The sequence below is a fragment of the Tenrec ecaudatus genome, chromosome 16 (genome assembly GCF_050624435.1).
Source record: "Tenrec ecaudatus isolate mTenEca1 chromosome 16, mTenEca1.hap1, whole genome shotgun sequence".
NCBI classification, from domain to species: domain Eukaryota; kingdom Metazoa; phylum Chordata; class Mammalia; order Afrosoricida; family Tenrecidae; genus Tenrec; species Tenrec ecaudatus.
This window is the reverse complement of record NC_134545.1, coordinates 6,537,352-6,553,139: the sequence shown is the minus strand read 5'-3', so window position 1 is coordinate 6,553,139 and position 15,788 is coordinate 6,537,352. Positions and strand designations below refer to the sequence as shown.

The 15,788-nt window shown below is 51.9% G+C and overlaps 1 protein-coding gene across 2 annotated transcripts in view; it reads left to right on the top strand.

Annotated features, from left to right (window-relative positions):
- The window catches only part of TMEM120B (transmembrane protein 120B), a 38,890-nt gene that overhangs the window by 15,452 nt on the left and 7,650 nt on the right, over positions 1-15,788 (top strand). For both annotated transcript variants that reach the window (XM_075534843.1, XM_075534842.1), the window contains exons 2-6: positions 6,207-6,325; positions 8,069-8,185; positions 8,903-8,962; positions 9,654-9,749; positions 12,441-12,530. In XM_075534843.1, the coding sequence (XP_075390958.1) occupies positions 6,207-6,325; positions 8,069-8,185; positions 8,903-8,962; positions 9,654-9,749; positions 12,441-12,530 (482 nt within the window). The remainder of the gene's footprint in view (positions 1-6,206; positions 6,326-8,068; positions 8,186-8,902; positions 8,963-9,653; positions 9,750-12,440; positions 12,531-15,788) is intronic.

Here is a 15,788-nt window from a genome sequence, read left to right as displayed (position 1 = left end):
GCCTGATGATCGACTTCTGAACATGGGGGTCACCCTGAGTCAGGGACCCCTTGAACAGCAGCCAAAGAGAACAAAAACAGGAGCCGCCAATCAAGACGTGAGATGGCCTGGTCCCAGGATGTGGGGAAATGGCCACAAAAGGACCTATTGGGACAGTCAGCAGCACTGGGACTTGTGTGGTGCATGAGACCCTCGTATTGCCTTGCACCCATGTCAGCTCCTGGCATTTGGTAGTTGTACTGACTCGGGGACGCCTCCAGAGGCGGCCTGCTGCCAACTACTTACTAACTCATTCCCAAGCCGTTGAAAATAGGAGCGGGCAACCCTTATTTTTGGTAAAAAGCCAGGTAGTGAATCTCTCATGGGCCATACGGTCTCTGTCACAACTACTCACTCTGCTGTTGGAGCATGAGAACAGTCGTAGCCAATACGGAAATAATTGGGTGTGGCTGTGTGCCAATAAAACTTTATTTATGGACCCTGAAATTGGAATTTCATCTAGCTTTCACATGCCACAAATATCCTCCTTTTGAATCTTCTCAGCATTACCAAATGTAAGTGCCTGGTGTAGCTGACTGCCATATGATAGCCGGTGGTGGGCTGGGTTTGGCCTGCCTGCTGTAGTTTACTGACTCTGGTGCACACAGACAGGGAATGATAGTTGTTGATTTGTGACTCCAGGTGGAAGGTTGGAAAGCGAATGTACGGGTGGCATATGACCTTCGACTTCACATGGAAAAAGAAGGCTCAAGAGCAGCCTCAGCTCAAGGCCAGTTCCTATGAGGCTGACGTCAGCCATGCCTCCTCTCTCCAACCTTCTTACCAGCTCTGACACCACTGGTCCCTCTAAGGTACTCTCCACGTCTCCTTGCAGTGCCCATCCAGAACTCACAGATGATACTCAAAATTACCGGGTTTATTAGGAAAGTGTAACCGGTTAGATAATTCTTTTTTTTTTTTTCTCCTGTAAAGTTTTATTACACAAGGTCAGCACAGCCACGTCCCCATCCAGGCCTCTAGGTTCTGAGGGGACTCTGTCCCTGAGCCTGGGGTCAGATGTGGACCCTCGTGGACATGTGAGTTGTGGGAGAGGCGCCAGCTAGTCCTCATAGGAGGCACCCTCCAGCAATGACCACTCCAGGCAATGTCCCCCACAGCAGCAGCCACCTCGTAAGGAGGTAGGGAGTGACGTCCCCTGCAGCCCCTTCAGGGAAGTCTCTGCTCTAACTGGCTGCTGGGGCCATTGTCTTTTGACACAGCCTGGCCAGGAGCCCCGCCATCTGCAGGGAGTTCACGTCCTCTGTGATCTTCGGTGGGTGGGTTAGATAATTCTTTTAGAGGTCCCAGTAAACGCCCAAGGGGGGCATAACTCTGAACCCAAAGGTACTGGGCTCTGTCGCCATTGGTCAGGAAACCCAGCTCCCTTCTTAAACATCCAGAGGCACACCCCACACCACAAGCCAGCCTCCTGCCCCAAAGCACTGTTTTACTGCTCTGTGGGCTGGAAGGTCCACTGCACTGTCTCATGCCCTGGCTCCTGGTCTTGCTACTGTTGCTGCTGCTCTGTCCCTCCTCTGGTGTCAGAGCCATCTCCTGGATCAAAGGGTTCCACATGCAGGGTTCTTGATGTCCACTGGGCACGTCCCACTCCTGGCTCTTTCTTTCTTTCTTTCTTTCTTTCTTTCTTTCTTTCTTTCTTTCTTTCTTTCTTTCTTTCTTTCTTTCTTTTTAAAATCATTGTATTGGGGGCTCGTACAGCTCTTAAAACATTCCATCCATCCATTGTGTCAAGCATATTTGTATGTATGTTGCCATCATCCTTTTCTAAACATTTACTTTTGTGTGTGTGCAATTGTCACCACATTTAATTTTAGAACATTTTCTTCTTCCTTGTACTCATTGTTATTCTTTTTTTCCCCTGGATATATGTTTTGTTTTTAATTTACTATTAATTTGGGGTTAATACATGTATCATTTCATAGTCCAATCACATCAAGCAAAATTGTACAATTGCTTCCACAATCAGTTTCTTTTTTTTTTCTGTTTTATTTTATTTTATTTATTTTTTTAAATTTTAACAATTTATTAGGGGCTCATACAATTCTTATCATAGTTCATAGATATACATACATCAATTGTATAAATCACATCTGTACAGTCTTTGCCCTAATCGTTTTTTTCTCCTCTTTTCTATTTTTACATTTTATTAGGGACTCATACAACTCTTATCACCATCCATACATATACATACATCAATTGTATAAAGCACATCCATACATTCCCTGCCCCAATCATTCTCAAGGCATTTGCTCTCCACTTACCACAATCAGTTTCTAATCACACTTTTTCTTGCTCTACTCCTTAACATTGTTTCCCTTTTATCACTACCCCTACCCCCACCCCTCAGCTCCCCATCTTACCATCTTATTTTTTAAAAAACCGTTTTATTAGGAGCTCATACAACTCTTATCACAATCCGTACATACATCTATTGTGTAAAGCACATCTGTACATTCATTGCCCTCATCATTTTCAAAGCATTTGCTCTCCACTTAAGCCCTTTGCATCAGGTCCTCTTTTGTTCCCCTCCCTCCCCGCTCCCCCCTTCCCTCATGAGCCCTTGATAATTTATAAATTATTATTTTGTCATATCTTGCCCTGTCCGACGTCTCCCTTCACCCCCTTTTCTGTTGTCCGTCCCCCAGGGAGGAAGTCACATGTATATCCTTGTAATTGGTTCCCTTTCCAACCCCCTCTCCCTCTACCCTCCCAGTATCGCCACTCACACCCCTGTTCCTGGAGGTATCATCCGCCCTGGATTCCCTGTGCCTTCAGCTCCTATCTGCACCAGTGTACAACCTCTGGTCTAGCCAGACTTGCAAGGTAGAATTTGGATCATGATGGGGGGTCAGGGGAGGAAGCATTTAGGAACTAGAGGAAAGCTGTATTCTTCATCGGTGCTACATCGCACCCCGACTGACTCATCTCCTCCCCAGACCCCTCTGTGAGGGGCTCTCTAGTGGCTGACAAATGGGCTTTGGGTCTCCACTCTGCACTTTCCCCTTCATTCACTGTGGTTACGAATTTTTTGTTCTGATGATGCCTTTTACCTGATCCCTTCGACACCTTGTCATCACACAGGCTGGTGTGCTTCTTCCATGTGGGCTTTGTTGCTTCTGAGCTAGATGGCCGCTTGTTTACCTTCAAGCCTCTAAGACCACAGACGCTATCTCTTTTGATAGCCAGGCACCATTAGCTTCCTTCGCCTGGCTCGTCTTTCTTGCTGATAATGATGGCTGATTTTGAGATGGCTGATCTGATACCCAGCAGGGCAGACACTCAGACCAAATCACACAATCTAGTCCGGATCTTCCCCTTCTTCCCCAGACCCATTAGGAAAACGAAGTTTCTCTGGTAGGAGTAACAAAGGCTGTGGCTACAAGAGCCGTATTAAATAATTGACTGCTTTGCAGCACCCCGCCCCACCAGCAAGCCTCCTGCCTTTATGTTGCATCTACTCTACGATTTCACTAAGAGGTGATCTTCGGATAGTCTCAATTCTAATGACTCTGCAGTAGTATGGCGAGGGATGGGGGTGGTCCTGTGTTCTCTACTCTTCTAGATTGTCTGGCTTTTTGCTTTGTTTAAAAACAAACAAACAAACCAAGGGTTTGAGTTCTCCTCCACGTTTTTTTCTCCCATTCTATCCAGGACTAACCATCCATCATGGCCCCGGTCAGAATGGTCGGTAGTAGCCAAGAACCAGGTAGTTCTGATTTTAGGGTGCATGGTGTTGTGGTTCTTGCGGACTTGTTTCTTCTCCACACTTTTCTTGTCCTTACTGTTCGGCTCCTAGTGAGTTGAGACTGGTAGTTGTGGTGAAGATATATAGCCACTTAACAAGCGTTTAGACCCCACATGCTACTCACTTCACTAGGAAGCAGATTATGATGTTTGTGAACTATATCATGCCATTGCCGGAGCTGTCACTGAGCTAACTGGGTTTAATATCAGGGTCTCCCCTTGGGCCTCTACTCAAGCACTCCCTCAATGAATGAATACTTTCTTTTATTAAATTGGCACTTTACGATGCTCACCCTCCCGACACAACTGCTGAAGCCAAAGCGGGTGAACAAGTAAACGTGGTGAAGAAAGCTGATGGTGCCCGGCTGTCAAAAGAGATAGTGTCTGGGGTCTTAAAGGCTTGAAGATAAATAAGCGGCCATCTAGCTCAGAAGCAGCAAAGCCCACATGGAAGAACACACCAGCCTGTGTGATCACGTGGTCCTGAAGGGATCAGTTATCAGGCATCAAAGAACAAAAAATCATGTCATTGGCTGCACACCTCCATGATACGATCGCCGAAGACAAACGGGTGCATAAGCAAATGTGGTGAAGAAAGCTGATGGTGCCCGGCTATCAAAAGAGATAGTATCTGGGGTCTTAAAGGCTTGAAGGTGAACAAGCCGCCATCTAGCTCAGAAGCAATAAAGCCCACTTGGAAGAAGCACACTAGCCTGTGCGATCACGAGGTGCCAAAGGGACCAGGTATAAGGCATCATGCAAAAAAAAATTATATATATACCATAGTGAATGAAGGGGAAAGTGCATAGTGGAGACCCAAAGCCAATTTGTCGGCCACTGGAGATCCCCTCACAGAGGGGTTTAGGAGAGGAGATGGGTTAATTAGGGTGTGAAGTAGTACCGATGAAGAACACAGCTTTCCCCAAGATCCTGGATGCTTCCTCCCCCCAACTACCATGATCCAAATTCTACCTTGCAGGCCTGGATAGGGCAAAGGTTGTACACTGGTGCATATGGGAGCTGGAGGCACAGGGGATCCAGGGTGGATGATACCTTCAGGACCAGTGGTGTGAGGGGCGATACTGGGAGAGTAGAGGGTGAGTGGGTTGGAAAGGGGGAACTGATTACAAGGATCCACATGTGACCTCCTCCCTGGGAGACAGAAGGCAGAGAAGGGGGGAAGGGAGACTCCGGACAGGGCAAGATATGACAAAATAACAATCTATAAATTACCAAGGGCACATGAGGGAGGGGGGAAAGGGGAGGGAGGGGAAAAAAAAAAGAGGACCTGATGCAAGGGGCTTAAGTGGAGAGCAAATGCCTTGAGAATGATTGGGGCAGGGAATGTACGGATGTGCTTTATACAATTGATGTATGCATATGTGTGGATTGTGATAAGAGTTGTATGAGCCCCTAATAAAATGGAAAAAAAAATCAGGGTCTCCTTCCTGGTTTCTTTAAATTGGTGTCACTTGACATCAGTGATCAGGACTCTAGAGGAGGTCTGTCATGGTGATCTGTTGAGAGGTTAGTGTGTCCCATTTTCCTAGCGTTGAGACAAAATCTCTTGTATTTTTCCTGCCCATGTGGCCCTGAATGGTTATTTCCAAGAATGAGACTTGGAGTTCGTTGGAGTGATTGCTTCTGGAGTAAGGGGGGGTTGGCTGGAAGGGGAACAGAGGCGTGTACTTTTCCTCAGTGACTCAGCGAGGACTCTTTTCATTGCCAGGATCAATTTATGTAACTGCTCAAGAGTGTTGTATCGCAGTGCAGTAAGCTTGTTTGGTTGCAGGGCTTGAAATGATGCCCTGAGTCGAGTTGTCTCTCACCATCGCTCATTTCTGTGTTCCTGCACTGGGCCTCATTCTCCGGTAGCTTCTCCCAACCCTGAAGCACCACGTGAACCATCTACCAGATTAGGAATCCCAAGAGAAAGGGCATCTCTCCAAACCAACCAATCCAGCCCAGACCCCAGGACCGATTTGAATTGGCCCTGTTTGAACCATGTGCCCACCTCTGAACCAACCAGGTGCTGAGGGATTAGAGGATATTGATTGGCCAAGACTGGGTCCCATGACCACCCATGGCCAAGGGGTACTGTTAGCTCTACCCGAATGACCTGGACTGCCAGTTGGCCAGATGCATTTTGTTGTTGCCTTTGGGAGGAATGGAAGCGAGGCAGATCAAAAAGCAGTTACTTAGTAAAGACCAGTGTGCACCATGCTGCCTGCCCTCCCCATTCCAGCCCCAGTATTTAAGTTCGCAGCATCTCAGCCACGGCCTGGGCAGTTGTACTTGGAGCTCTTGAGCTATAAAACATGACCACAGCCTTCATGCCCCCTGACCACAGCCCTCTGTGAAAAGTAGTCTGTCCTCCATGTCCTGCTGTGTCCACCCTGCAGGAAACACACAAGATCTACAAGCAGAAGCTGGAGGAGCTGACGGCCCTGCAGAGCCTGTGTAGCAGCTCCATCCACAAGCAGAAGAAGCGGCTGAAGGACTTGAAGCACACACTCCAGAGGTACGTGGGCTGCTGCTGCCTGACAGGACAGAAAGCCCCCTTGAAACTGGCCTGAGTAGAAGATGAGGATGTCCATAGAATAAACCAGGATCATTGGGTCTGGAGGTCAAAGGGGCTTTTTAGGAATAATCTTCTTTTTCTCTCTCTTGAGTTCTACCTTCCTGTGGATTGGCTTCACTCTCAGGCCAGTTGTCCCCTCCCAATGCCACCCACAGTGTCAGTCTTACTTCACCCTGACTCTGCCCACCCCAGCAGGATGAGAACTTCTTTCCCAGTAGTTCTGGGTTCATGCCTCATCGGCTGGTAGTGGTCATCTGACAGCCTGCAAACCCACTGTGGGGACTTTGGTTTTCCAAGGTTGGGTCTTATGACCTCCCTAGATTTGGGGGTGGGATAGTCCTAGTGGAAATAGTGGGGGGAAGGATAAGAGGAAGTTTCCCAGAGGAAAGCTGGGCGATGCTATAAAGAAGCCTCTGCTTGGTAGATAAACAGCAGAGCTCCTCCTCATGGGGCATGTTGGCGTGCTCTGTGGGGCCATAATTGGGCACATGACTCAGTTCACTCTTGATCTTGCTGTCTCGTGGTTTGGGACACTCATTCCCTGCAGGGGCAGCGACACAGTACATGCCGTGACTCCCTAGGCGGTCAGGGAAACAACCGTAGAGTGGCCCGCCCCGGGTCGCATAGATGGGCTTCTGTCGCAGGGTGGGTCACTCCCAAGGCCCCTGCCCCTTCCCTGTGGAAGGGTACCGACTGGGGAAATGGAGGGCCCAGGGAAGAGAATGTGGGTGGGTCTGTGTAAAGACAGTCACTGAAAAACCTTTCACAGCAAACAGGTTCCCACTTAGCAATGACCACCCAGCTTGCTCAGTGGCAGGGGCTGCATTTGTCATGGTATGACGTCATTTCTGTGCCCAGTTATTCCATTTAAGACATCGACTCTTGGGACCCACGAGGCTCTGTTCATCCTCGGGGCTCTCCTCGGATCCATTGCTGCGTGCACCGATGCTTCTCCGCTGCAGGGGGGCAGTTCCATGCAGTGTGGAATGTTGAGCACCCTCCATGGCCTCACCCCCTGGGTGCCAGTGGGACCCACCTCACTGGCTGTGAAAACCAAAGTCATGCCCTGTGGGGATGGGGCAGGCACGATGCTGGGATGGGGAACCAGTGAGTCAGGTTCTTCACAGCGAGGACAAGGGCGGGTCTGACCGGCTCCCCCATTCACAGAGTGAAATCTCACCCAGGACTCGCTAACAAACCAAGACTTGCTAACTGCTGTACTTGAGAACGCCTCCCTCCCTACCCTTATGGCCATCTTCACGTCATTCCTGGCTATTACCAGCCAAACGCCAATGAGCTGTCCCAGTGCATGGAGAGTCATCTCTCAATGCTTCATCTCACGTCCACTCCTCTGATCCTGACACCAGAGTGTCTGGGAGGTAGTCTAGGAGGCATTGCCCCTGTTTTGAGATTTGGAAAGTGAGGTAGGAAAAGGTTCTTTTCCAAGGTTATAAAGCTAGCAAGGAGCCAGAATCAAAACCCAAGGAGAACAGATGGAGGCCCCACAATCAAGCTCAGAGAGAACAGATGGAGGGGCCAGAGTCAGGCCCAGAGAGGACAGATGGAGAACCCAGGTTGCCAGAAACATTAGGATGGGGGTGGGGGGAAGGATGGGCATGCCTCAGTACATCTAGATCCTCCTTCCAGTCTCACTCTTGCCCTGCTTCTCCTGTGCCCCTCCAGGTACAAGCGCCATGCCAGCCAAGAGGAGGCAGAACTTATCCAGCAGATGGGCGCCAACATTAAGGAGCGGCAGGACATCTTCTTCGACATGGAGGCCTACCTGCCCAAGAAGAATGGGTAGGGGCCAGGGGTTTACTCCCTTCCTGCCTAGGCCTCAAACTCCCTGTCCCCCTACTGCCCTCTCCCCATGGGGACTCTGAGGCTGAGGGGAAAGAGGAGAGCGAGGGAAGGAAACAGAGGGTCAGGACCCCCGCGCACCACGCCCTGGACTAGGAGGGGACTTCAGCCTCGCCATGTGGAATGGGTGGGGCATTCCCGGGATGCCTCCTGGGAGGAAATGGATTAAGCACCTGCCACCTGACTGGCACCATCCTCACGTCAAGAAGAAGGTCGTCCTCTCCCAGTGGAACACTGGTGTATTGAGGGCCTACTGTACACCAGCCACTGTGCTGGGGGCTCAGTGTCCTCACCGCTTGTGCGTCCTGACACAGGCTATAGGGGACAGCCCTTCCTTGCCTCCCCCAGCTTCTGGTGGCTCCAGGCGGTCCTGGTCACAAGGCTGTGTTACTCCGTCTCTTCCTGCACATGGCTTTTGCCCTCTGTGCTCGGAGTCTCAAATCTTTCTCCTTGGCTTCATGGGGACACCGGCCATGGGATTCAGACCCACCCTAGATCCAGGGTGACATCACCTGCAAGCTGATGCCCAAGTGCATCTGCAAAGACCCTTTTCCTAGTGAGCTCACACGCACAGGTTCTGGGGGCGAGGATGCAGATGTCTTTTTGAGGGGACCCCACTCAGCCCACCAGAAGGTTCTCACAGGTCTTTCCTTCTAGGCTCTACTTAAATCTGGTCCTGGGCAACGTGAATGTGACCCTTCTCAGCAACCAGGCCAAGTACGTATGCCTGGACCCCCACCGGCTCTGGGGCCCAGCGTGTGGGGACTGGACAGAAAAACACCTGAACAGTGGGGCTCAGGCTTTTGGGTTCTTGTGGCCCTTTCCTTCTCCACGGGGAGCATTTGGGGGAGGTTTTCTTTCCTTTCAGAGCCAGTACACTGGGTGAACAGGATCCCTGCTTCCCATGGGAACAGCCCCCCTCGATTCCATGCCTTCCCTCATACTTCCCACGGGCGGTCTCACCCACCCTGAGTCAGTCTGGCTTCAAGTGAAGTGGACCATGGCGTTCTGTGAGAGTAGTGGGGTTGAAGATAGAGCCCCCAACTCTCTGGCCCCTGGCTACCCTCCTTAGAGGCCCAGAGCCCTGAACCAGGAGTCTGGGTACTTGGGAACCTTTGAGTAGTTGACCCTCATGCCCTAATTGAGCGTCAGCATTCATTTTTCTTGTTAAAAGTTTTCGTTGTGAACTCCTGGAGAAACCGGAGGCTGTCTACTCCCGTCAAGATTGACAGCCTCCGAAACCCACCCAGGAGGGTCTGCAAGTGGGAACGGGCCCCGGGGCAGTGGGTGTTTGTGAATCGGTGAAAGTTGGCTGGATTTCTCCTTTGTGGGTTGGGAGAGTGGGACCGACTCAGAAGTCCGAGCATGGGTGGGGCCATCACAGTGACACGGTGCTTTGTGGGAGCAGGTTCGCCTACAAGGACGAGTACGAGAAGTTCAAACTGTACCTGACCATCATCCTGCTCCTTGGTGCTGTGGCGTGTCGGTTTGTCCTTCACTACAGGTAACGGTGCAGGGGGGGGGCAGAGGAAATGGGCAGGGGTCAGTTGGCTTGAAGGCCAGCAGCGAGGGGTCCAGGGTGTCTCCCACCTCTGCAGTTTGTTGTGATCAGATGTGGGGTGGGAAAAGGGCAATTTCCCTACCATTTATTAAATGCTTCTGGAAAGATGTAGTGGTGATGAAGCAGCTCAGTGTGGTGGACCTGTGCCTTAGCCACAAAAGGAATGAAGTCCCTGCCCATGCTCGGACCCAGATCAGCATGGAAACACCGTGCCACATGGACAAACCAGTCACGGAAGGCCATGCGTTGTGGGATCCTGTTGGTGTGAACATCCTGGAAGACAAGTCCATTCATAGGAAAGTGGGGGAGCAGTTGTCAGGTGGTAGAGGCAAGGGGAGCGAGGATTGACTACGCATGGACAAAGTGTTTTATTGTGGGTGATGAGAATGTGTGAAAATTAGGATGAGATTTTGGCTGTGCAGGAGCCTTCGTGGCGCAGTGGTTGTGCGTTGGGCTGTCAACCACAGGTCAGCAGTTCGAAACCATCAACCGCTCCAAGGGAGAAGGTCCGGGCTTTCTCCTCCTGTAAAAAGTTACAGTTCGACCCTGTCCTGTAGGGTCAGTATAAGTCGGCACTGAGTTGGTGAGTTTTTGGTTGTGCCACTATGTGAATATACTGAAAAGCAATATTGTACACTTGGAAGGGTGAGCTTTATGGTATCTAAATTATATTTCAGTTTAAGAGAATAAAAAGATTGCCAAGACAGCCTGGGTTTGAGTCCAGGCTTTGTTGCTGCCCGAGGGCTCTCAGGCAATGTCCCGTGGGACCCTCCGTCTCCTCCTCTGTAAAAGGAGGAGGATGGTATTGTACCTCACAGCCTATTGGTGATAATGAACTGAGCCCCAACCCTCGGGGTGAGCGCCTAGCACGGGCCCTGGCTCCTGGTGGTGCCGCCGAGAACATTGGTGGTTATTGCTGAAGCTGGCTGAGGCCGGGCTGCCCCGGATGGTGAGGTGGTGGGGGGTGTGGCACTCTCCCAGCAGGTTTCATTTCTCCCTCTGGCATCCAATTTTCTGCCTGGGGGATATGGGCCAAGGGGGTAGAAGGCCAAGTACAGCGTGGGCATCTGGCCACGTGTCAAGGGTTCATTTCCTGCCAGGCGCATGGCCAGCAGTCCAGCTGCTGGTCTGGCCACTTGTATGCCCAAACAAAGGCTGTTTTCAGCCCTGGGCCTGTGTCTGCCTGCTGCCTTGGGCCTGGCACCTTCCCCGAGAGGACAAAGGCTGTGTGGCAGGAATGCCTGCTCATGCGTCCCACTGGAAGGAGGCGAAAGTTCTCTCAATGTGTAACCAGTTTCCTTGATGCTGGGACTCCAGGGCCTTCCAAGGGCAAACTTGTGGGGTGTGTTGCCAAGTTCTAAGACTAAGAGGACTTGACAGGTGCATGTGAATTGAGGCTCACGCACTATGGAAATGATCCTAACCCCCAGGCCCTTCCAAAAGGGGCCAGTAGTGGTAGAGTCCGTCAAGGGGATGTGAGGACGACAGCAGAGGTCAGCATGGTGGCAGCCTGTGGAAGCTGGAAGAGGCAGGAGGTGAATTCTCCCTGGGGTCCCCAGAATGAAGCTGCTGCTGACCTCCAGCCTTCTCCAAGGGGAGACGTCGTTGTCCTTCACTACATGGGTGGCCATGTGTCGCAGCCACAGTGGGACCCTCGTATTCATCATCGGCAGAACCCAGGCGGCACCTCTGGCACATCTCATTAGGGGACCAGGCCTCCCACTCTACAGATGGCAAGACTGAGGCCGGGGTGGGTCTCCATCAGGGGTCACAGCACAGCCCATCTAGCCACCCGAGGGATGGTTTTTAAAGGTGCACCGTACTCACCGGTGGTAGTCTTCATTTTGTAAGCCAGTCTCTGAGCTAAAAGGTAACCTGCAGGCCTAGTTGTGATTCAAGGTTGACTATCTCAGGCCAACAGGCTCCGGGAGTTCTCCAGTCTCTGCTGGTCCAGTTAGTTTGGATTTTATAAGCATTTGATGTTTTCTCCCGTTCTCTCAGGCTGCTCTTACTGTAACCCGATTGGAATGGTTGACCATGTTAGCTAGGCACCATCCAGTTCTTCCAGGGTCTGGATTGTCAAGGCCACGGCTCATGTACTTAGTCCTATTGACTAGTCCCTTCTTACAGTCAGGTCTCCTTTGTCTTGCTCTTCGTGAGTAGAGACCATTAATTATATCGATAATGGCTGCTCACAAGCCTTTAAGACCTCAGGCACTAATCACCAACTGGGATATAGCCTATGAAATATTCTGTAGGATATAGAACATACAAGGTGGTGAACTATGATACGGCTACTGACCGAGACGATCATCTCAAACTTAGAAAACCAGTCCGGCCAGTGTTTGGTCAGACCTTGAGAATTTGCCGGGTTGCAGGGCAGTGAGTGTGGGCAGGGAGGGAGGGGGAACCTCAGCTCGAGCTTGAAAGGCAGGTAGGTTCTGGAAAGGAGGATGAAGAGGGCGACTGTCCTTCTAGGGGAAGACCAGCAAGCCCCCTGCCATCGGCCAGTTGAGGCATTCCAGGGCCAGCATCTACCTGGGGAGACCTTGGTCTCGGGGTGGGGGTGGGCTGCTGTCCCTGTTTCTCATGCTCACCCCCATTCCTGCCCCGCGGGGCTGTTTGTCCATACAGGGTGACAGACGAAGTCTTCAACTTCCTGCTAGTGTGGTATTACTGCACCCTGACGATCCGGGAGAGCATTCTCATCAGCAATGGCTCAAGGTAGCGGGGCGTGTTTGAGGGGGCCGACTGTCGGGGAGGGGGCCAGGTCAAGGGCTGTCACCCTGCTCGGGGACCCAGGGCATCCATTCATGACCGCTCAGGTCCAGGACAGCTGCCTTGGGTGCTACTGTGACAGAGTCACTTGTGTGCGTTCAACCCGATTTAGCACCAATGGAAATTACTTTCTCCTCTCAAAGAACAAGCGGGCCCATTGAGTCCTGGCTTTAGGTAAGGCTTGATCTAGGTGTTCAGGGTCATCGGGAACCAGTTTCATCCCATCTCTCATCTCCGCTTTCGGCTGTGTTGTCATTCTTCTCAGGCTTCGTGTGGGCAGGTGTGTGTGTATGTGTGTGTGTGTGGGGGGGGGGGGCACCCAGCAGCCCCAGGATTGTTTCATTAGTATTTCCAGTAAAGGGGGGCATGTTTCTTCATCCTAAGAGTGTGGTTCCCTTTTGTACTGGCACAATCATAGGCTGGTCCTCGACCCAGGTACTGTGGCCAGAGAATGCTCCACTGCGATTGGCCAGGTCTGAGCCCCACACCCTCCCTGATAGCTGTTGTTAGCTTGAAATTCCCCTCAAAAACATAGAAGCAGCTGAGTTCAGGAGGCGGAATGGGTCCCCAGAGGAAAACAGGGGTGCTGTTAGGAAGGTGGATTCAGGGTAACGAGTGGGTGTCTCCCATGGATTGGATAGGCTCAGCTCATGCACTGTAGCCCTCAGTGTTCACCACTTAGCCACCGTCTTCCTGAGCTTGCTGTCCCCACTCCTCCCCCCTAGTTCTCTGTCCTTGGATAACTCTGCCCTTAGGGTCACAAATGGTCGATTCTAACGCGGCGGGCGATGAGGTCAGTCCCAAACATGAAGGGCGATTAAGGACAATAGTCTTGGGGCTGGGGGTCCTACCCAAGAGGTAGGCCTGATCGCTTTTGAGTTGGGGTTTTGTTCCACCCTTTGTCTCCCACTCTCTCCAGGACCGTCTGATGTGATCCTTTTCAGAGCGGTTGGTGGTGGTAGCCGGGCACCTCCGTGCTGTGGACGATGTCTGTGGCTGGCCCATGGGTCCATTGGACTCATTGTTTCCGTGTGTCTTGATTTTCATCACTCTTCTTCCTTCCGGCTGGGGAGAGACCAGCATGGTGATTGTACCGTCTTTTAAGACCCGAGTCACTACTCACCGCAGTAGGAGGTGGAACATTATCTTTGTGAGCTGAGTTATACCCCATCCCCCCTGAAAAAAAACCAACCCGACAAACTGGTCCTGGGGCCCTGGGCCCAGCGACTCATTCCTTCAAGGAGTTTGGTTATGTCTAAGAAGTTTTTGTGACATTTCCCCTGTATGCTCCACCACATTCGTGGGTATATTAGCAGCAAAGATAAACACACATAGGCGAACATCCTCTGTGAAACCTATACATAGCCGCTGGCAAACCCCTTCTCGCCAGCCCACGCCTGCTCAGCCAGGCGTCTACTCGTAGCTCCCCACGGTTACAGGCTTGTGTCTACAGCAGATTCACGGCCTCTGGTGCCTTTAACTCTGGCAACCCCCCCCCCCATGTCTTCTCTTGTCTCCATCGTTCTTTGCTGCCCCGCCCCCTTTACTGTATAGTACCTTCCCCTTTACCCCGGCCAACACCTGTCTACACGCCAGCCCATAGGTTACTTACTTGTATCGTGGGATGGCTCCTAGTTCGAGGACGATTCCTTAGCGCTGCGTGGTGGTCCGTTGTGTGCACCGATGCTTCTTTTTCCATTTTTCCACTCGTTGGCATCGCAGTGCTGTCCGTCTTTCAGCTCTGTGCCTCTTACCTAGTGACGCCACGGCTCCCGTTTCTCTCGGACGCGTGCGAGTGGAGGGTCTGCTGGGTCAGTATGGCGTGTCCATTCCCAGCTTCCTGAGGAAGAAGCTGCACCACACCCATGGGCCTCCAGCACAGCTGTGGCTAGCTTGTGGGGTGTTAAGGACGAGGAGAAGGGGAGTGTAAAGTGGTCCGACATGGGTACAAACTTGAGACTCATCCTCATCCTCCCCTGGAGACCATCTCCATGCCCAGCCCCTCCTCAGAGCCGAGTTCTCCTGGGGCAGGCTGGATGCCTCCGAGTTGGCCCTTCTCAGCCCAAGACAGGAAGGAGCAGCTGGGACGGGGCACTGCCTCAACTCTAAAGCATCCCAGGGCAGCTCAGGTTGGTCCCCAGCAGTCACTGAGAGCAGTGGTTGTCAACCTTCCTAATGTCACAACCCTTTCATATGGTTCCTCATGTGATGGTGACCCCCCCCCACCATAACATTATTTTTGTTACTACTTCATCACTGTCATTTTGCTACTGTGATGAGTCAGTCGGGCAACCCCCATGAAAGGGGTCTTGACCCACAGGTTGAGAACTGCTGCCCTAGAGCTTCTGTTGACACGAATGGAGCTCCAGGGCTGGACTGAAGCCAGGTCCCTGAGCCACAGTGGACTTCGCGCCATAGTGGTGCTGAGAGGGGGTTTAACTGGGCTGCCTCCCTGTTTCTGCTTACCCTGAGGCCTGAACTGGGGCGGGCCGGAGTCTGGGAGGTGCCTCCCCAGGATAAAGTAGGCCCCGGGGTGGTGTCTGAGGTCCCTGAGATGAGACATTGGAGCTCCTTCATGCACCAGTGTTCTTGCAGATGTTGCAAATGACAGAAAGCTACCCCATTGGCCCTAAACAAGAAGGGTGCTCCCTGTGTGTGTTTGTGGGCCTGGGTGGTTCCCTGGGCAGTCACACCCCCGCTGCCCCTCCTCTGCCCACCCTGGTCTTCCTACACCAGCTAGACTCTTGAGCCAGGTTTCTTGTTGCCTTGGCCATTCACAGTGACCAGTGAGGTGCAGTTTTCTTGATTTTCCAGCCCTAAGTCGTGTGCTCAAGGAGCCCTGGTGGCAGCGTGGTTAAGTATTGGGCTGCTAACTACAAGGTCAGCAGTTCAAAACCGCCAGCTGTTCTGAGGGAGAAAGGCGGAATGTTTTACTCCTGTGAAGAGTTACAGTCTTGGAAACCCCCGGGTTTCTTTGCCCTGTAGGGTTGCTGTGAGGCGGGATCAAGTTGGTGGCCGTGAGTTTGAGTTCAGAGGTCATGTGCCTGATGTTAGTACTCAGCTCTCTCCACCCCTCGAGTGTGGCATGGGGGTGAGGGGATTCCTCTCAAGAAACCAAGGTCCCAACGCCATAAGGTGGGGAGGTGACTGACGGACACCGTGAGGCAGGTGCTTCTGTTGGCTGCTGCAGGGAGGCCAGCCCCA